The sequence below is a fragment of the Ranitomeya variabilis genome, chromosome 3 (assembly GCF_051348905.1).
Source record: "Ranitomeya variabilis isolate aRanVar5 chromosome 3, aRanVar5.hap1, whole genome shotgun sequence".
NCBI lineage: Eukaryota > Metazoa > Chordata > Amphibia > Anura > Dendrobatidae > Ranitomeya > Ranitomeya variabilis.
The window spans coordinates 646,381,392-646,402,997 of NC_135234.1; the positions used below are offsets into that span (position 1 = coordinate 646,381,392).

The 21,606-nt window shown below is 42.1% G+C and overlaps 1 protein-coding gene across 1 annotated transcript in view; it reads left to right on the forward strand.

Annotated features, from left to right (window-relative positions):
• LRP1 (LDL receptor related protein 1) overlaps positions 1-21,606 on the forward strand; it is a 379,537-nt gene that overhangs the window by 147,883 nt on the left and 210,048 nt on the right. Inside the window, exon 7 of the mRNA XM_077297715.1 lies at positions 21,358-21,520. Within this exon, the coding sequence (XP_077153830.1) occupies positions 21,358-21,520 (163 nt within the window). The remainder of the gene's footprint in view (positions 1-21,357; positions 21,521-21,606) is intronic.

Genomic DNA, 21,606 nt, shown 5'->3' on the forward strand with positions numbered 1-21,606 from the left:
TTTCTTGTGAAGGATCCAAATGTGGTGGATAACCGGACGTGTTGGGGCACAGAATTCCAGAGGATGGGGATATTCGGGAGAAGTCTTGGAGGCGATTGGGTGAGGAGGAGGTCTTGGAAGGACGTGAGGTAAGATATTGAGAGATTAGTTTGGAAATATACGGAGGAGAAAGATTATGGATGGCTTTGTAGGTCAGTGTTAGTAGTTTAAACTGGATACGCTGGGAAATTGGGAGCCAGGGAAGGGATTTGCAAAGAGGGGAAGCAGGAGTGTAGTGAGGAGAGAGATTAATTAGTCGGGCAGCAGAGTTAAGGACGGACTGGAGACATATCAGTATGTCTATGGAGTGTGGTAGGAAACCAGAGTACACAGAGGAAACCCACGCAAACACGGGGAGAACATACAAACGCCTTATAGATGTTGGGATTTAAATCCAGGATCCCAGTGCTGCAAAGCAACAATGCTAACCACTGAGCTACCATGCTGCCTTCTCTGCTCTGTACCTAAGCATAGTGGTGTCACTGCTGCTAATGCTTCTGAACATGGCTTTTTGTGCTGTGCATGTGAGCATCTAGCCTCCCCCTACTAGCTCACAGACAAAAAAAATAGAGATATCTCCTGCAGATGTGAAAACAGGTGAAATAAACATGATGCAAGTTATATCATAGCTTGTGATGAGCGAGTGTACTCGTTGCTCGGGTGATCTCCGAGTATTTGTTAGTGTTCGGAGATTAAGTTTTCATCACCGCAACTGAATGATTTACAGCTATTGGACAGCTTGATTACATGTGGGGATTCCCTAGCAACCAGGCAACCCCCACATGTACTTATGAACCTAATGAGAACCTGGAGTATGACGCCCCAACATAAAGACTAATCAAATACAAAAGCTACCAACAATAATCTTTATTAAATAAAAAAAAAAAAAAAAAAAAAAAGATAAATACATAATGATATATACACAGAAAATTGACAGGCAGTGGTGATGACAAAGGAAAAACGGATACAGCGGTATCATGTATGCATTTCAACCCCCTATGCTATGCAAACGGTACTGTGCACAGAAGTGCACCTCACAAGTAATACCGGTCCGTCGGGCATGTATGTATATATCCTAACTACTCTCCTATTAGGAGCAACGGCACTGCCCATGAATAAGTAAATGCCCTCACAGAGAATTAGGACCGGTAGAAAAACTGGCTCACATCATAAAGTGCAACAGTGCATTACAAAAGAAAGGTGCATAGCAGCAGTGTTGAATGATCATATTGACCATAGTGCTTACCCATGTGGGTCAGATGTCCCGCTAGATCCGTGTAGCCCCTACGCACGTTTTGCTTTATCAGCTTCCTCGGGAGGCTAGTATCCCCACATGTACTTAGCCTGGCTAATAGCTGTAAATCATTCAGCTGCCGCGATGAAAACTAAATCTCCGAACACTAACAAATACTCGGAGATCACCCTAGCGCGCTCGCTAAAACCCGAGCAACGAATATACTCGCTCATCACTAACCATAGCTAGAAATAGGGTTGTTCCTCATGTACACACACATCTTACTCTGAAAAGTTCCCTAAAGTAACAGATACACGTTAAAGGGGTTGTCCTGCCTTAGGCTACAAGTCAGCAGTCACACTTTGTGGCTGCAGACTTGTGAATCCTCACATCGCGCACACTATACGCTGTTAGGATTCTCTGGTGCCGGCGTCATCTGACTGCAGGTTTGCGATTTGCATACTTCGGGCACATCCCGACTAGACGTGTCTGGCCTGAACGGCTTGTTGGCACGTGACTGCATGTATGCAAATCACATACTCGAAGTCAAGCGCTCCCAGCAACTGAGAATCCTCACTGCGCGCAGTACACTCGATGTCAACTGCAGACTTGTAGCCTACGGCCGACAACAACTTAAATGAGAAGCTATTATGTTTCCAGAGCTTATAGACCATGTATCAGAGTATGTACATTCATTGATGAATGTTCTCCATAATCATTTTATGGAATTTGTATTTACGCTTACATACTAAGTAGCACTAGTTGTGTGTGTATATATCTGGGTCAATGATGTGTGTATGGTCATTAATGGTCGCTGATGAAAGCACACATGGAGATAGGCTGTATATAAATGTCTGTACGTATGTATATTTTTTCATACAGCTCTTTTAGTTCTCTCCAGTATTACCTGCTGATCTACTCTTTAAATTATTTAGATTTGCATAAGTATTTATATAATTACCACTAGCCCATCATGGGGCTAAACTCCAGGAATTTAGTCATGATTTCCAAATCAGATTCTTTCCGGGATCTAATTCTCTAACCCTCTGGGGCATAAAGGGTTTGCTTTGTAAAGCAGGCTCGCGCTGTACGATAAATCTGCTTATTGAAGCCAACACGGTTACGGGACAGATTAAAAGTTTGAGGGATGCTAATTACTTGACTCCTTCTCCACATAGTCCAGCCTAGTTTTTTTTCCCCTTATTGTATGAATTTGATCAAAACATAGTCATATGAATATAAGATGTTTTTGTGCTTCCACTTTTCATAGAATTATTTATTTCGAATAGTTGTTTGTTTTTTTTTACCTGAAGAGGCACTGTTCAGTTAGTGTTTTTTCTTTTCTTTTTTTTTTTTTTTAATGTTTATGGGTTACCTAAAAATGGAGGTTTTATAATAATCCTTATATCTATTGAATATTTTAGGAATCTGTGAAGTATAGCACCCTGTGTAGTATATTGGCCCAGGTTATTGTCCAGATCTAGTTTGCTTCAATATTTCTTTGGGAATCTACTATATAATTGTCTAAGGGTCACTTCCGTCCTTCTGTCTGTCTGTCTGTCACGGATATTCATTGGTCGCGGCCTCTGTCTGTCATGTAATCCAAGTCGCTGATTGGTCGTGGCAAAACAGCCACGACCAATCAGCGACGGGCACAGTCCGGCGGAAAAATGGCCGCTCCTTCCTCCCCGCAGTCAGTGCCTGCTCCATACTCCCCTCCAGTCTGTGCTCACACAGGGTTAATGGCAGCGTTGACCGCGGTGTAACGCACTCGCCTATGCAGCATGAATAGTAAAACGATCTAATGTTAAAAATAATTTAAAAAATAAAAAATCGTTATATACTCACCGTCCGTCGGCCCCCGGATCGACAACAGGCCTTTCCCGCTCACGACGCTCCGGTAACCGGTCCATGCTGCGATCTGGTGCAGACCGCTACGAGACCGCTACGTCATCATCTCGCGAGACCACAATGCACTCTTGAGACTGAAGCGCACGAGCAGCGTCGGTAACCTCTTCGCTTGGATGCGGGGGCTCCGGAAGGTGAGTATATAACTATTTTTTATTTTATTTCTTTTTTTTAACAGGGATATGATGCCCACATTGCTATACACTATGTGGGCTGGGCAATATACTACATGGGCTGTGCAATATATTACATGGGCTGTGCTATATACTACATGGGCTGGGCAATATACTACATGGGCTGGGCAATATACTACGTGGGCTGGGCAATATACTACATGGGCTGTGCATTATACTACGTGGCTGGGCAATATACTACATGAGCTGTGCTATATACTACGTGGCTGGGCAATATACTACATGGGCTGTGCTATACACTGTGGCTGGGCAATATACTACATGGGCTGTGCAATATACTACGTGGGCTGGGCAATATACTACATGGGCTGGGCAATATACTACGTGGCTCTGTGCTGTATACTACGTGGCTGGGCAATATACTACGTGGCTGGGCAATATACTACGTGGCTGGGCAATATACTTCGTGGCAGGGCAATATACTACGTGACTGGGCAATATACTACGTGGCTCTGTGCTGTATACTACGTGAGTGGGCAATATACTACGTGACTGGGCAATATACTACGTGGCTGGGCAATATACTACGTGGCTCTGTGCTGTATACTACGTGAGTGGGCAATATACTACGTGACTGGGCAATATACTACGTGGACATGCATATTCTAGAATACCCGATACGTTAGAATCGGGCCACCATCTAGTTTCCTAATATACTCCTGGGACATGAATCCTTCCTATTACAAGCAAGATTTAAGAAAGGAATAGAGAAAAGTGCTGTTTGTGGAGCTTTGTGGTCTTGGTGGAAGCAAAGGAGCAATCAGAACATTGAGGCCATTTGGAAATGGTTAATCCAATTCTCGTAGATGTCTAATATACTCCGTATCAACCTACTGTGTCCAAGCTAGAAAGCTGAAAAACTACTTGTAATGTGCCACCTCCTTGTCATCCGTTTTCTACCTCGCCTGTGTTCATTTACTGTAATATTGATCAGTAAACTATACAAGAAATCTGGTGTCTCACAATCCTAATTATCTCACATATCTCTGCCGCCTTCGCTCTACTCTTCCGTCCCTTCTCTACACATGGATGCGTGAAAGCCCCAAGGCTAAGTACACATTCTGTTCAGAAGTGGTTTGATGACTTCTGTCTGAATCCCAGAAAATTGGATCAGACGTACCCCTGATGGAATTATTCATTAAAGTGAGACAAAACAACCTCATTTGGCACTTTATGATCTGTTTGCGGTAGGGTGCATCTTTTCAGATGGGCAGAGGAACGTAGCCTAAACTCTTTTTGTCTCATTGTACTGAATGGGGGTAGTCATGGCCACATTTTCATTTTAAGATGGATTCTGAACAGAATCCGGTAGGAACTCCTAGTGAGAAAAATGTTAAGGGTGTGTGAACGTGGGCTGGATAGGAAGATTATTTGTACCTGGATTTTCCATACTACAGTGCTCATCTTGTGGATGGGATTTTATGACATTTTGAGATTTTTCCACAGATTTCAATGCAGAGCAGGAACTTTGTGGAAGGTTATTATCACTTCTACAATGAAAGTAGTGTGGGTAAAGTGGGTAGCCACGCGTCTACGGTATTGTTATGCTGTGCTCAAGATTTCTCACAGTTTTATCAAGCAAATCTAGAAAATGTCTCTGGAACCACAATAGAATATTGTGATGTGATTGGTCTTAAGGTGCTGTCTTTGTATGCCAAGGTCAATGTGGAAAATCAACTACAAAGCTGCAAGAAAATTGATGGACAACGCGTTTTAAGTTTTCCAACCAACCTGTGTTTGAGTATTGTTCACCTCAGTGTTGGATCTGGCCTACATCACTGGTTACGTCATATTGGGCCCTATGTTTGTGGCATTTTTATTTTATCCAGTCTTTTTTCTCTGAATGAAAGCCGTGTATTTCTATACGATATCTACACTGAACAACATGCGAGCGGGACAGAATGATAGCACTGGAACAGACGGTCCAAGAGTCAACAGTCTCCTCACAAGCCGGGTCATTCTTCAAGGTGGCCCCCAGCTTGTATCTAATATAAAGGCAGCCTAGTATCCGTAGATTACATTTAATGCTCTCATTTCCTCTCTAGACTGTGTTTGTTTGCTTATTTTGAGTATGTTATCTATAATATTCCTGTCCGGGCAGACACCTAATTATGGAAGTAATTACAAACTTCTTGGAATCCGTCCATGCTGATGAAATCTATGTGTAAGAACTGCGCTCTTGTTTTCTACCTCTAGACCCCATAATCTGTATTTAACAGAAAAGCAGCTTAACGGTGAAACCAAAAACCTTGAGGCGAGTGCCGTCTATTAGGCCGGTGATCACTTCCCTCAGGGAAGGGGGAATACAGCCCTGGAGGTTGTGTCATGTTGCCGGGAGCAGAGTGTTGGGGATGTGGGGGATTGGACTCCTTTTTAGGAAACCTTTTGCAAACTACCTGAAGATGACCCATATTTCCCAGCACCCTATCGGAGCTCAGTGCCCTCCGAGTGAATATGTTGTCTGACTTGACGTTGTTTTCATGCAATGTCTGGTCTCGGGCTCATATTGCAGGGATGTCTGTGTGGATGTCTGACCCCAGATGGCTGGGAGATTAGGACATGTTACATAAAGTACATGTGACTGCGTGTGTCATACTGCTCGGGCCGTAGCTTTTGGACATCATGTTCTTGGCTTTATTTCCTACTGGGCCTTTTCTCTCCTTTTGCTTTCCCTTGGTAGTGATTACATTTTGAGCGAGACTTAGACATCACTTATACTTTCACGCTCTGGAAGAAGGAGGCTGGAAATTACAGTAGTTGTTGAGATGAATGCCTGGTTCACCCCATTATTTCCAGCTGCATGTGTGGTAGTGCTTTGAAAAAAGAAATCACTGATGTATATGATTAAATTATCAGCCATTTCACTATCCTATCTGGTTCTGGGAAAGCTGGGTGACAAACCGTATCACCAGAACTTGGGTTTACATTTATTATTTTTTTTAAGAATTCATATTAATACTGGCAACTTTTGCAGCAGTATTTTCATCTTTAAAGATGTCTTTTGGGCATCATGCTGGAAAAGTTGCGGCAGCGGATATATACTGTATGTATGTATGTATTTATATACGCAACTCAACATTGAGATTACAAGACAAAGTCGGAAAAGTGATGGAAAACACAGGATGGATAGAAATAATAATGCTATGCAAATTCTGAAAAAATGGAAACAAAATTTTCAGAGCATATCGATTTATTTAGTATCGGGTATGAGCGCAGAAATACCCTCACTTACTGTACATGCCGTGGCTTCCTGTCAATGATGTTATGAATGGTTGTCTGAGGAATGATCAAGTCAGTCATACAAAAATCATCAAGATCTAATGCTGGCAGCTCCCTATGTAATTGTGGAAGATGCTTCGGGCCACGAAAGCACGTTTAAGCCATGCAGGCTGGTCACCGTAACACCAGCAACATGTGGCCTGGCGTTATCGTGTTGATAAACAGCTACTGGGACACTTTGGAGAAATGGACGTACCACTGGCTCTATAACTAAATCAATGTAATGCCGTGCTGTTCGTGTAACTGGAATGAAAATGAGGAGTGCAGCTACCATTCATCATGCCACCCCACACCATAATCTCAGGAGTTCAACCAGAGTGACGTTCCCTCTTGAAGGTTTCGTCATGGCGTTGCCCTTGTGGTCTTGCAATACTGCAGTGAAGGCATATGGTGCGTAGTGATCTATTCTGTACTGCGAGTAAAATGAAAAATCACATACCAAGCCTAAGGGTCAATCGGTGATTAAATAAAACATCAGAAGGCTTTTGAATGACCTTGGGCTACTACCCGGACACCCATCTACAGGTGTTCTATTGACCTCACACCACTTCTCCCAAAGGGTATCATGGTGCAGAGCAAGATGACAATGGAGACAGGAATGGAGCTCTTTCTTTTTCAGCGATAAGTCCCACTTTTGTCTTGCATGCAATGATAGCCAGGAGACCACGTGGACATCGCCATGATCTAGCCTTCTTGAAGGTATGTCAATGTCTCCCCAGAGCTGTTTTTTCACATTACAATGCCAGGCTACACATTGGACATGCTATGGTGATCAGCCTGCATTCCCTAAACATACTCCCATGGCCTGCAGCATCTTCGGTTGGTTGACAATTGCAAAGGAACCTGCAAGCAGTGGATCTTGATGATTTGCATGCACAAATGCATTCAATGTGGCAGAACATTTCTCAGACAACTACTAATAGCCTTATTGATAACATGTCAAGGCGTTTAAGTGTGTGTATTTCTGCACATGGTGCTCATACTTGATATTGAATAAATCAAGATGTTTTAAAAAATGTTGTTTCCATCTTTTCATCGTTCACATGTCTATCCGTTCTGTGATTTCCATAATTCTATGACTTTTCCTTCTTGATGTTACAATTTCTATGTTGAGGCGTGTATATTTACATGTGTATATAATATAGACATCTTGGGGGTAAATAAGTAATCGTTTTGCCATCTCTTTATTAACAAACAGAACTTTGTTTTCACAGATAGGATTTTTGTCCAGTCTGACCCCAGCTGGCTTTATTGTCTTGCTTCATTCAAAATTAAAGCAATTTTCACATTGCAGTATAAAAATAAATCCTAATCCTACTGGCCACTAACTATACACAAATGTCACTATTGAACTCTAGGACTAGTGGTTTAGATTGTTGTTCATACCTGTTATTATTACTGCTCCCACAGTTTGGAAATGCCATTATTTCCAAGTTTGGGAGTATTGTGTAACCAGATCAAACTCTCTGCGTGAAGGTCTCTAAGTTGGCTCTTAAGAATCCTAATTGACTAAATTCATCAAACGATGGAATTGGGTAAAGTTCCCACACACACCAAAATCCAGGTCTTACAGCTGCAATTTAGCAGCCTGATCAGTGTACTGTTCATATGTCATAGCCTGTTTAAAGAGGCTGCCCACCCTTCCATGCTCATAGATCAATCATTAATGCAAAAGCTGTGTGTGCATAGAATATCCTGTTCCTCAGTAGCACATGTCCTGTTTACACAGGACAACAGACTGCTGAGAACTGTGTTTTTTAAGTAACCAAAAAATTATTTAATTGGACGAACAAGCAGTTTGCTTGTCCGTTGTTTGATTGCCAACTTGTTTTGTTAGACAGATCACAATTGGCCTTTATACATTTTGGGTTGACTCTACAGATAAACTCCATTCAGCGTAGTCCAAAATGGACGCCCTTACTACTGGGAGAACACATACCGTATGTATTGTAGTATGTATCTACTTACGCCAGCAAAGCACTACAAAGTGCAGCATTGGCCAGATAAGCTCTACTTTATATGTTTAAATTATTATGAATGTTCTAAAAAAACAAAACAAAGCGATCTGTGTTACGGTAGAAAAAGAATATCGACACTATAAAATTGAGGTCTAATACTTATTTAACAAGAATATCCAGTTGCTCGGATAACATTATGAACACCGCCACTTTCTAATCACCTGACGGCCATATTTATGGACAATGCTGAACAGTGGGTGCAATTATACAACTGCCTTGTAAACTTCTGGACCCAGTTTAGTGGTTGCCGTGGAACAAATCTACTATACCCGTGGACTTTACATGCCCGCTACCCCTCTTATACATATTGTGGCCATGCTGTGCCCCTCCCTTAGTTAACCTGATGTGAAGGAATTTTTCTGCTTATTTCTGGAATGTAGCCCATGTAATAATTGATTAAAAGTTGATTTGATATGTGCTGGGTTTATGGCGTCAGTACTTCTGCCCAGACGTGAGTACTTGCCAGCTTTTGCTGTGATTCCTCCGGCTCACCAAGTGTAAGCCGCCATGCAGACGTCCTGTTTACATGTGTGCTCTGCGCTAGGGAAACTTTTGACAGATTTCGGCATGATCTGATCTGTCATGCGGAATAATTTTCTGTGCCTCTGATTTGGAAAGATTTCTCACATCTCACTACCTCACGGCATTGCTGAACCCACACCCAGGCATCAGCTAATGTGTCAGCGCCATGGAAGTTTTCCCAAAACAAATGCACTACGTTATTCAGAAAGTTAGACCTTGGCTGTGTTTTCTCTGGGTCCATGGAGGAAGAAGACCTGGGGGCTTACACATAGTATTAATTCCGCCATCTGATATTGATAGCATATGTTGATAAGTATCCTGTGATTGATCAAATTATTTAAAAGGGTTTTCCCACGAACAAAAGTAAATTTCTTATCAATAGATCTTGGAATAAAAATAAGTTCCACTACTGCATGTGGTTAAATAAAATGTTCCTGTGCTGAGATAATCTTATAAATGTGCCCCTGCTGTGTACTGTGTAATCGCCATGACTGACCATGCAGGAACATGTTCTGTGCTGATTTATGACCCGAATACATCAAACTTGAGGTGAACTTTGTGGTTATAAATCAGCTGTGAGATGCTCAGAAAAGGACACAGGAAGAAGTTCCAAGGTTTTCTTTCAGCACCAGCTTACTGACAAATTCTCAGTTAATTTATTAAACAGCCAGCAGTGTCAGATCGGTGCCGTTATACTGAGTAAAATGATACCTTGGTTGATGAAATCCGTCTTGTGGTTGTTGTTTAATCTGTATTATCAGTTCTGAGTTAATGATAAGCTCGTGCTCCGGGGCGGCCTGTGTGGGGGGGTCTTCATGTGGGGCTGTGATTAGGTATTTATCAGTACGGCTTCTGAAAGGTCACTCACACCTCACTGACCTGCCCCCCCCTAGTTTACATAATGAGTAAATATATATAAAAACACCTCTTCTGCAGGCAGGTGCCAGCTGTGACACATGCACTGCATTGTAAATCGCATAAGTATTGTGTGTATAATTAATATGTTTAAAGGGCCACTGTCACCCCCCTCCAGCCGGTATAAACTAAAAGAGCCACCTTGTGCAGCAGTAATGCTGCATTCTAACAAGGTGGCTCTTTTAGTTTTAGGTTAAAGCATACCCCAAATAAAGCGTTTTTATACTTAGCCACAATTCCTGTCTCTAGCCAGGTAGGCGGGTCCTCACTCCCCAGCTTGGCCAGCTCCTCTGCCGTCACTCACATCTTCCTGCGTTTTCGGCACGCCACCCCCTCAGCGCTGTAGGACCTGCGGTGACGTCACTGCCATGTGATTGCCCTAATCACATGGCAGTGACGTCATCGCAGGTCCTACAGCTATTTGCTGTGCAGCAGATCCATCCTGGTGTTCTGTGGATGTCTTTTGTTCTCTGGTATCAGCCATTACACGGAATATTCTGTATAGGTGGAACCTTTGGAATCCCCGCCCCGCACTGTGCATAATGCATAACACACAGTGCGGGGCGGGGATTCCAAAGGTGGCTGGCCGCAATGCCCGCGCAGGCGCAGTGTGCAAGCCTGGCTGGGACATCAGACGGCCAGAGCTTACTGCGTCTGCGCAGGACACCAGTACACAGCGCAGGCGCCATTTTTTAAAAGATAACAGCGCTGAGGGGGTGGCGCCGAAAACGCAGGAAGATAATAATAATAATAATAATTTTATTTATATAGCGCCAACATATTCCGCAGCGCTTTACAACTTATAGAGGGGACTTATACAGACAACAGACATTACAGCATAACAGAAATCACAGTTCAAAACAGATACCAGGAGGAATGAGGGCCCTGCTGCTCACAAGCTTACAATCTATGAGGAAAAGGGGAGACACGAGAGGTGGATGGTAACAATTGCTTTAGTTATTTGGACCAGCCATAGTGTAAGGCTCGGGTGTTCATGTAAAGCTGCATGAACCAGTTAACTGCCTAAGTATGTAACAGTACAGACACAGAGGCTATTAACTGCATAAAGTGTATGAGAACATGATGGAGGAACGTGATTATGTTGTTGTTTTTTATTAATAGGCCACACAGGGATAATTAGGTTAATGCGTTGAGGCGGTAGGCCAATCTGAACAAATGAGTTTTTAGTGCACGCTTAAAACTGTGGGGATTGGGGATTAATTGTATTAACCTAGGTAGTGCATTCCAAAGAATCGGCGCCGCACGTGTAAAGTCTTGGAGACGGGAGTGGGAGGTTCTGATTATTGAGGATGCTAACCTGAGGTCATTAGCAGAGCGGAGGGCACGGGTAGGTTGGTAGACTGAGACCAGAGAGGAGATGTAGGGTGGTGCTGAGCCATGGAGTGCTTTGTGGATGAGGGTAGTAATTTTGTACTGGATTCTGGATTGGATGGGTAGCCAGTGTAATGACTGGCACAAGGTAGAGGCATCGGTGTAACGGTTGGCGAGGAATATGATCCTGGCAGCAGCATTCAGGACAGATTGGAGCGGGGAGAGTCTGGTAAAAGGTAGGCCAATTAGTAGAGAGTTACAATAGTCCAGACGAGAATGAATAAGTGAGACAGTAAGAGTTTTTGCAGAGTCGAAAGTAAGAAAAGGGCGAATTCTGGAAATGTTTTTGAGATGCAGATAAGAAGAGCGAGCCAGTGATCGGATGTGGGGGGTGAATGAAAGCTCGGAATCAAGGATGACTCCAAGGCAGCGGGCATGTTGCTTTGGAGTAATGGTGGAACCGCACACAGAGATGGCAATGTCGGGCAAAGGTAGGTAGGAAGATGTGAGTAACGGCAGAGGAGCTGGCCAAGCTGGGGAGTGAGAACCCGCCTACCTGGCTAGAGACAGGAATTGTGGCTAGGAATAAAAACGCTTTATTTGGGGTATACTTGAACCTAAAACTAAAAGAGCCACCTTGTTAGAATGCAGCATTACTGCTACACAAGGTGGCTCTTTTAGTTTATAACGGCTGGAGGGGGGTGACAGTGGCCCTTTAAGGTTATCCTGATGTAAAAAAAAAACAAATAAAAACACATTTTAAAATGGCACCCATAGTAGCTATTGGTGATCCGATAGCTGCTACTGCGCAGGCGGCGGCATCTTGCTAGAGAGAAAAAAAAATTGCTCCTCCAAGATGGCGCCGCCTGCGCAGTAGCAGCTATCAGTCGGTGATCGCCGATAGCTGCTATTGTGCAGGCGCCATCTTGCTAGAAAAGGAAAAAAAAGCCTCCTCCAAGATGGCACCGGTGGCGCCTGTGCAATAGCCGCTATCTGACGCCATCTTGGAGGAGGAAATTCATTCATTTTTCATTTAATTCTACCCCATGCATGTGCCATTTCTAATTTTCACCTGTTCCTGAGCTAATGAGTGGAGACTTTGTGCCGTGATTTCTCCCATACACAGACACATGAAGGATTCCTGCTATCCTGTCTCTTTCTAGAACTTGTTTAGATGCATCATTTGCATGGAGAACGTTATAAAGCAGCACTGAACAATGTAACTGTGAATCCTGAACAGTGTAACTGTGAATCCTGAACAGTGTAACTGTGAATCCTCCTTAGACCACAAAAGGCAGCTGTAACCTGTTTCCCTACGTGAGTTGACTCTCTGTCTTCCCTTGAGCAAATTGGATTTGAGCTGTTTTCAGAGTGATTAATGAGTGCAGGGCAAGGAGAGGTGGCTTATAATTGAAGATAAAGCATTTTTCTCTGATAAGCTATATTACAGATATATTAAGATTCTTAGACTTGATTTCACTTTTGATTTATGCAATGTTTTCTGAAAGGGCACTGATTATATGTTTCTCATCAAGTTACCATTATCTTCACAATCTTAGTGTGAAGTGTTTTATCAGGGTTTTGAAATCCCGGTTTTACTGCCGTACGTTCGATAACAATATGTGGATTTTGATAATCCGTTAAGATGATCTCAAAATATAAAGACTCCAAGGCAATCACTCTTAGTTATATCTCCAGGAGTGCTATTTTTATTTTAAGGTCAATATGTACGTGCAATTGCTTAATTGTCTTGCAATTAACAAAGGTATAGAAAATCTTCTGGTTTATATTCACATTTAAGGCTACGTTCACATTTGCGTTGTTGGGCGCAGCGTCGTCGACGCATACCGACGCATGCGTCATGCGCCCCTATCTTTAACATGGGGGGCGCATGGAGATGTGCCGGTATGCGTTGTACTGCGTTTTACGACGCATGCGTCATATAGATGCACAAGGCAGGGCGCAGGGGACACTACTTGTAGCGTTTTCCCTGCGCCGAAATTCCCGATCTGTAGGATCTTATGACAACGCATGCGTCGCAGAACGCTGCGTTGTGTACATGCGGTGTTGGTTGCGTCGCGTCGCCGACGCTGCGCCCAACAACGCAAATGTGAACGTAGCTTTAGGATGACACAGAATGGTGGTAGACTGTTTTTATGTCTGCCTCATAAAGACTAACACTGCCATAATGAGGCCAGGAGGAATATATAGTGAGTATCTGCCTCATTAAGGTCAAAGGCCCCATCGGGGGGTTCAGTTTAAAACCCTCTTTTTCGGGGACACAGTGCTCAGTGTAGAGCATAGTATGAAAGTCCACCTAACCTTGAGGCCACTTGTAAAGGAGTTATAGACAGATTACACACAGAATCATCCATACTATCCGGGAATGGAAAATAGGTAGGGTATCCAGTAAGGTAAAATAAATGTTAAAACTTTAACATTTATTGGGAAATATTAAAAGCGAAAAACTCCATCACAGATAAATATCAATCCACATGAGGACTGACCGTGCGTTTCGGTGTATAGCCTTTATTATGCCATCAACCATGATTAAGGCTATGCTCTGAAACGAGTTGGTCAGTCGTCCTCATGTGGATTGATATTTAGCTGTTATGGAGTTTTTCGCTTTTAATATTAACCAATAAATGTGAAGTTTTAATATAATATATTTTTTTAATTGCCTCACTGGATTCCTTCTCTTTTTTTGAAGCTTACACTGGAGCCTTGACTTGTGTGTCCGTGCAAGTCAACTTAATCCGGATTGCAAGTGAGCCATTGCTTGGTGAGCGGACTCTCCCTATATCCCCCTTATTTTTTTTTCTATAAAAAGCCATCCTTGAGCCATGTTCACATGTTGAGTATTTGGTCAGTATTTTACCTCAGTATTGGTAAGCCAAAACAAGGAGTGGGTGATAAATACAGAAGTGGTGCCGTGTTTCTATTATAATTGTCCTCAGATTGTTCCACTCTTGGTTTTGGCTTACAGATACTGAGGTAAAATACTGACCAAATACTGATAGTGTGAGGTAAAATACTGACCAAATACTGATAGTGTGAGGTAAAGGTAAAATACTGAGCAAATACTGACCGTGTGAATGTGGCCTTACTGTGAGTATTGGAAAAGTTTGTCTGGACACAGGCCTTTTTTCTTTAATATGTTAGTTACCCGATTTTGCCGGGCTGTTGCAGTGATGTCAGATTTTACACCATTTCCATCCCTTTTTGTTCTACTTTTTTTTTTGTCGCACAATAATTCTTTTTGATGTCTATATCTATATAGAATTTCCTTGAACTTCATGAACCTCTGAACATTACACTCTCCCCTGACAGGAAATGCAGCTGATTTATAATTTTTCATTTGAAGGCTCATAAATATTGTATTTCATACTTGAATGTTTTGTATACAGAGACTACTTGATTAAATGGATTCTGAAATGAACTGAAGGAAAAAGAACAGCTGTCCAGAATGTTGAAGTTGAGGGTCAGCATGACTTTAAGGCTATCTGCTTTTTGGTGAAAAACTAATTTTTAACAATATAAAGAAAATGAGAAATACTTGTTAAACTGTTAGGTGTTTTCTCCCCCGTGTTTGCGTGTCTTATGTAGTCCACATCACAGCGGCCGTCAGGTTGGCAGGCTTTCTCTGCCGAAAAGTTCTGGAAAGGTTGATTCATACTGTGAAACAGGGCCATTGATGTTTTTAGTTGCGTAGATGAAAATCCCTTGTTATCCTTTGCAAACTGTCTTACCCCTGAATAATTACTCTGCAGTGTGAGGGCTGCAGAGGCAAATAAAAGGAGATGGAGAAGTGGGCTTCCGGTTTAGGACAAGCAAGCCATTGGAGAATACCAGGATCAATGCTTAGAAGTAAGGCGAAAACTAGTTACAGCTCTTATAATGCTGGCAGAATGCTGATGAAGACGCATGAAAATCAGAATAGGTACAGGACACATTAGACTAGTATGGGCACCAAAAAAACATTTTAAGCTTTAAGAGTAGACATTTTTTACTTTTAGTATTCTATTGGAGGTGACAGAATAGTGAAGACTGCAGCTGATCAGTGACCACTGTTTAGCTGCAGCGGTCACATGACCGCTTGGAGACACAGTGCTACTCCGGAAGTTGAGCATACAGGTGCTTCTCACAAAATTAGAATATCATCAAAAAGTTAATTTATTTCAGTTCTTCAATACAAAAAGTGAAACTCATACATTATATAGAGTCATTACATACAGAGTGATCTATTTCAAGTGTTTATTTCTGCTAATGTTGATCATTATGGATTAAAAAAATATTGCCATATATTTTTTTTTTTACAAAGACACCTGTAACACACACAACATTTTAATTAATAGATATTACAATACAATATTGGATTAATATACCGTAATATGTTCTGTAAAAGCAGTAAAAAGTATATGGCCCAATGACTTTATTTACATACTGTATGTAATAACAAAGGATAAAAATCCTTGAATAATACAGATATGATGCCAAAAATATTGCCCCCCAAACACAGTATGATACCCCCACAGTGAATTCCTCCATAGTACCCTCCACATGCACAGTATGATGACCCTACTATGCCCTCTCAATACTCCTGACAAAAAATGGTAACTCAATCACCGTGTGATTCTCCAACTGTAATCCCCACACAGCCCTCCATACATTATTATGGGCCCACATGGTGCTCCATACAGTATAATAGGCCTCACATAGTGCTCCATGCAGTATAATTGCCCCACATATTGCTCCATGCAATATAATGGCCCACATAGTGCTCCATACAGTATATTGGGCCCCATATAGTTCTCTATATAGTATAATAGTTTTCACATAGTGCTCCATAGAGTATAATGGCCACAAAAAAGTGCTCCATAGAGTATAATGGCCCCACATGGTGCTCCATACAGTATAATAGCCCCATATATTTCTTAATACAAAATACAGATACCACTGATGCATATCAATTGAACAACTCCTAGCAGGGATACACCCTATAATGGACATAAAAGATGACAGGGAAAACTCCACTAATATGTAAATCCTACAAAAGAACTACGGAGTATAGATTACCCAGAGAAACGTAGTAAAAGATGTAACAATTTTATTAAATATAATCATATCACAAAAAATAAATAACTAACATGACAGACAAGGTACACGTGTAGTTCATGTACGGCGGACAAAAGACACTGCAAATAGCACCTCGGGCATAGAAAGAACAAGAACTAGTGGCTTTTAAGGGCAAAAAAGTCTAACTATCCACCATAATGGCATGGTAATAAAGTGCTTAGTGCCATCACGCAACTCCATATGCCCCAAAAAATCATATAAATAATTGATTGCTTAACAAACCTGAAATAGGTAAAAATAGTAATAAAGTTCTGCCAGTCTTACCCAAATAATGTAGGTGCCAGTGTATGTCCGGCGGCCCCGACGCGCGTTTCGCGTAGGCTTCCCCCCCGAGGAAGCCTACGCGAAACGCGCGTCGGGGCCGCCGGACATACACTGGCACCTACATTATTTGGGTAAGACTGGCAGAACTTTATTACTATTTTTACCTATTTCAGGTTTGTTAAGCAATCAATTATTTATATGATTTTTTGGGGCATATGGAGTTGCGTGATGGCACTAAGCACTTTATTACCATGCCATTATGGTGGATAGTTAGACTTTTTTGCCCTTAAAAGCCACTAGTTCTTGTTCTTTCTATGCCCGAGGTGCTATTTGCAGTGTCTTTTGTCCGCCGTACATGAACTACACGTGTACCTTGTCTGTCATGTTAGTTATTTATTTTTTGTGATATGATTATATTTAATAAAATTGTTACATCTTTTACTACGTTTCTCTGGGTAATCTATACTCCATATTTCTTACTACAGTATAATAGTTCTCACATAGTGCTCCATACAGTATAAGGACTCAATATAAAAAAAAAAAAAAAAAGCAAAACTCATCTCTGCCTGCTTCCCCGCTTCTCCAGTCTCTTCATGGTGTATTCAGGTCCTCTGCACATTTTGGTATAGCGGTCGTGTTTTAATGACATCATCGCACCTGCTGCGCTGAGACGCTCCCCCTTCCATCATAGCTTTCAACTGTATCTAAGTTGAAAGTGCAATGCCGGGCGGGAGGGCCAAATATATTTGTGGGGCGGTAATGTCACGATGGGGGCAGGCATGCGGTGCTGTTGTTGCCTAATGGCATCCTGTCATATTCTAATGACTTTTGCATCAGGGGACTCATGTGCTTGACACCTATGCTTATATGCATTGTTTTTTTGCCAGCGATGCTGTTGCTCTTCGAGAGTCTCATTTGCCCTTTGTTGTCTTTCACGTTGTGCCTTTGCTGCTTTCCTTTCATTGTCATTGGCGTACTTTTTAGGATGAGCCATGTTGGCATTGATATTTGCTTTTTAAAGAGGTTTTCCCACGAACAAAAGTTCATTTTAAAAATTGTCTGTGTCTGACCATGTACCGAACATACCACAGCTCCTGGACAGGGGAGGAAGCAAAATACAATACTGACATTACAGCAGGAGATCGCAGAGGATGCATTTTGTGAGGTAAAATATTTTTAAAAACCAGTCAGTGAAATATTTTACCTCACAGAATGAATCCCCTGTGATCTCCTGCTGTAATGTCAGTATTGTCTTTTGCGTCCTCCCCTGCCCAGGAGATGTGGTATGCTCCGTACACGGTCAGACACAGTCAATTTTTAAAATGAACTTTCGTTCGTGGGAGAACCCCTTTAACGTGACCGGCTTTCTCTGCCTGTAGACACATCGCGCATCTGCCACCGGGATCAGCGGAATGATTCACTGCGCCTGCACGGAATTCGCGCAGGCGCAGTAAATCAGACCGCCGCCATCTTTGTGCAGAAAGATAGCGGCGGTCACATTAAAACTGCGCATGCGCTCCTCCCATACAAAGATGGCAGCAGTCAGTGAATCATTTGGCTGATCTCGGCGGCGGCGTGTTCGCGACGGTGGTCCGCTGGTGGTACCGCGCAAGAGGCTGAGTGTGAGTGTGTTTGTGGTGCGTATAGAGTGTGTGTGGTGCAACGGTGTTCCGCTGGTGGTGCCGCGCAATTGGTTGGTACCAGCAGCAGTTTCCATATTGAGACACCCATCACTTGGGTGTCCCAATATGGCAGTCGGTGAACTTCCTCCACTTGGAATTCTGGGATATGGTGACATCTGGACAGAACAGGAAATGAAAACATTACAAGGCAATTATATAAATAGATACACATGCTAGGAGAGCTTAGCCCTACAAAGCGAGCAGAAGGGCATTATAGCTGAGGTTTGGCTCTAGAGCATTTAGATACATTTCCTGTGCTCCTCTTATTACTAGGGTTTCTGTGAAGTTCCATCAGGCAGCAACTTCCCTACGTGCTCTTATGGGCTGTGCATTCACAGCGTGGGTCTAATAAAATGGATAACATCAGCTTGAGCGTACACACATCTGATAAGATTGCCGTATATTGGAGGACATTAGTATGTGAGCAGATCATTCGGATGGTTGTGATTTCTAACTTTTAGTGAACTATGACTGACTGAGCATCTGGATATAATAGGATCTGATATTTTTGCTCTTTTTATATGTGCTGTGTATTAATCGGTATGAACAATGGAATCCTATTTCTTAGTAAATTTATTGGCTCTTGCTGTTTTCTGTTTCTTAGTCAGTTGGCGATTCTTGTACATCTGAGTCAGCAAGGGTGGAACCGTCCAGCTGCTCGGTTACAAAACGTCCTCCACTCCACTTACTTCCACTTCTGTTTTTGCTTCAAATTTACATTTTTCTTTTTTTTGTTTGTTCTTTTATTTGTGTTTTTTTTTCAATATTCTCCAACTTTTGAAATTGTATAATGTATGCAGAAAATATAAATTCCTGAAGTACAGTCATTTTTTTAATTTTACTTTCATCTTTTTATTTTTTTTTTGTGTGGAGATTGCTAATTGATACTATTCGTAAAATTCGATGTGTGAGCGAGTAGACTCGTTGCTCGGGTTTTCCCAAGCACGCTCGGATGGTCTCTGAGTATTTTCGACGTGCTCAGAGATTTAGTTTTCGTCGCCGCAGCTGCATGATTTACGGCTGCTAGACAGGCTGAATACATGTGAGGAATTCCTGTTTGTTAGGGAATTCCCACAAATATTCAGGCTGTCCAGCAGCCGTAAATCATGCAACTGAGGAGATGAAATCTAAATCTCCGAGCACTAACAAATACTCGGAGATAACTCGAGTGTGCTCCAGGAGACCCGAGCATCAATGCTATTCGCTCATCACTAATAAGGAGCCCTTCACGGGTCAAATATGGATGGCAAAAGCGCAGCAGTTTTCCAATTCAGTCAGGCAAAAAGCAATGTGTGTGCGCGAGATTTCTGAAAAACATAGACTTTGCTGGTGCTGCAAAATGCAGCTTAAATTTTGCATAAAAAAGCAGAAAAATGCAAGGGCTGATTCGGAGACTGTTGGAACAATCCGGATACACGCAATACTCAGATAGGCACAGGTTCACAATCACGTGTCTCGCATACTGATTCGGGGGCTGGCTGCGCTTGCCGCACAAAGACCTGTGGACTTGGTTCACACACTGGCTGCACTAGATCCAGGACTTCGAGGTCAGGACTGGCCGCACAAGAACCGGAACCAGGGGACCTCGAATTTCACTAGCAGACTACCACACCATCTAATGATTCATGGTACATTAGCACCTCCCTATTGAGGAGGGTGCCTTTTAAACAAGATGCCTCACTGTTATTGGCTGGGAGGCAACTTGTTGGGATTTTCATATTGTATGATTTTCATATTGCCTACATCTGTTACTTGCCACAGGTGAGTTTGAATGAGCATCACATGCTTGAAGCAAAGTTGTGTAGCTACAATTGAAAGGTGCTAACAATTTATGTAAAGGGTGCCAACACTTTGTCATAACACTATACGTGTGTGTGTATATAATTTTTACATAATGTAAATGTTAATTTCTTGTAGATTTTTTGAAGGCTCCATTTTTTTTATCAGCTTGTACGCAATTATGAAATATTGCACTTTTCACTTTGTCCCTGCATTGATACTGCTCCACTTCTCATAAAAGTCCATGTTTACTAGAAATCGCTTTTTAATGCCAAAAAGTTTCAAAGTTTAAGAGGGAGTGAACTTCTTAGTATTTGAAAATAAATCTTTTATGAAGCTCATCTTCACTTTTGATCTTAGAAAAGCTCCCATGCACCATTCAAGGTCGGTAGAGGCTTTCTGACAACACACATAATCATCATTTGAAGGATGAAGTCGGGGGAGAAAATAATTGGGAATGATTAAATTTTTGCTGTCCCTGGAGAGACCAACCACTGCCAATTGTGTCTACAAATGACTTGCTCCAATAGAGTTTTTAATAAAAAAATAAATACTGGAGCATGTTGGTTGAGGAAAACACTATCCATTGTCATGTAACCTAGATCTATATACAGACCAGAACTGTACAGGATGACTGTTCATCCCAAGTCAAATAAGGCGCTACCCCTATGAATGAAAGAGCCTGTAGGGGGGAATAAAGTTCACTTCCTCCTGGCAGTGGGGCTCTCAGTGACAGGTTCTCTTTAAATATTTGTTTTGTATACTTATAGGGAATCTGTCTGTGGGAACTATACTCCTAAGCCATCATAGGCATGCATTTATAGGGGCATGCACATCATTGAAAGTTTAATAAAATGGTATCTTGATATCTGTGATCCGGTTTTTTTTCCTCCAGAGAAATCTACATTTTTTCTTAATATGTAAATGAGCTGTTAAGATCAATGGGCCGGACACCGATCTACCAGAGAATCTGCCTCCAGAGATTACTTTAAATGAAAGGGGGCATTACCCGTGTTATATATTTGACAACCAGGTTTTTCTGTTTTATTTTTCAGATGTAGAACAGATGGCCATAGATTGGTTAACCGGGAACTTCTACTTTGTGGATGACATCGATGACCGAATATTTGTCTGCAATAAAAACGGTGACACCTGCGTCACTCTTCTTGATCGGGAACTATATAATCCCAAGGGTATTGCTCTGGATCCAACCGTGGGGTAAGGCACTGTGATAAATCGTTCAGGAAAATACTTATTTATTCACGGCCAGTAGTAGTTGGGTAAATACCTGCACATCGTTTCAT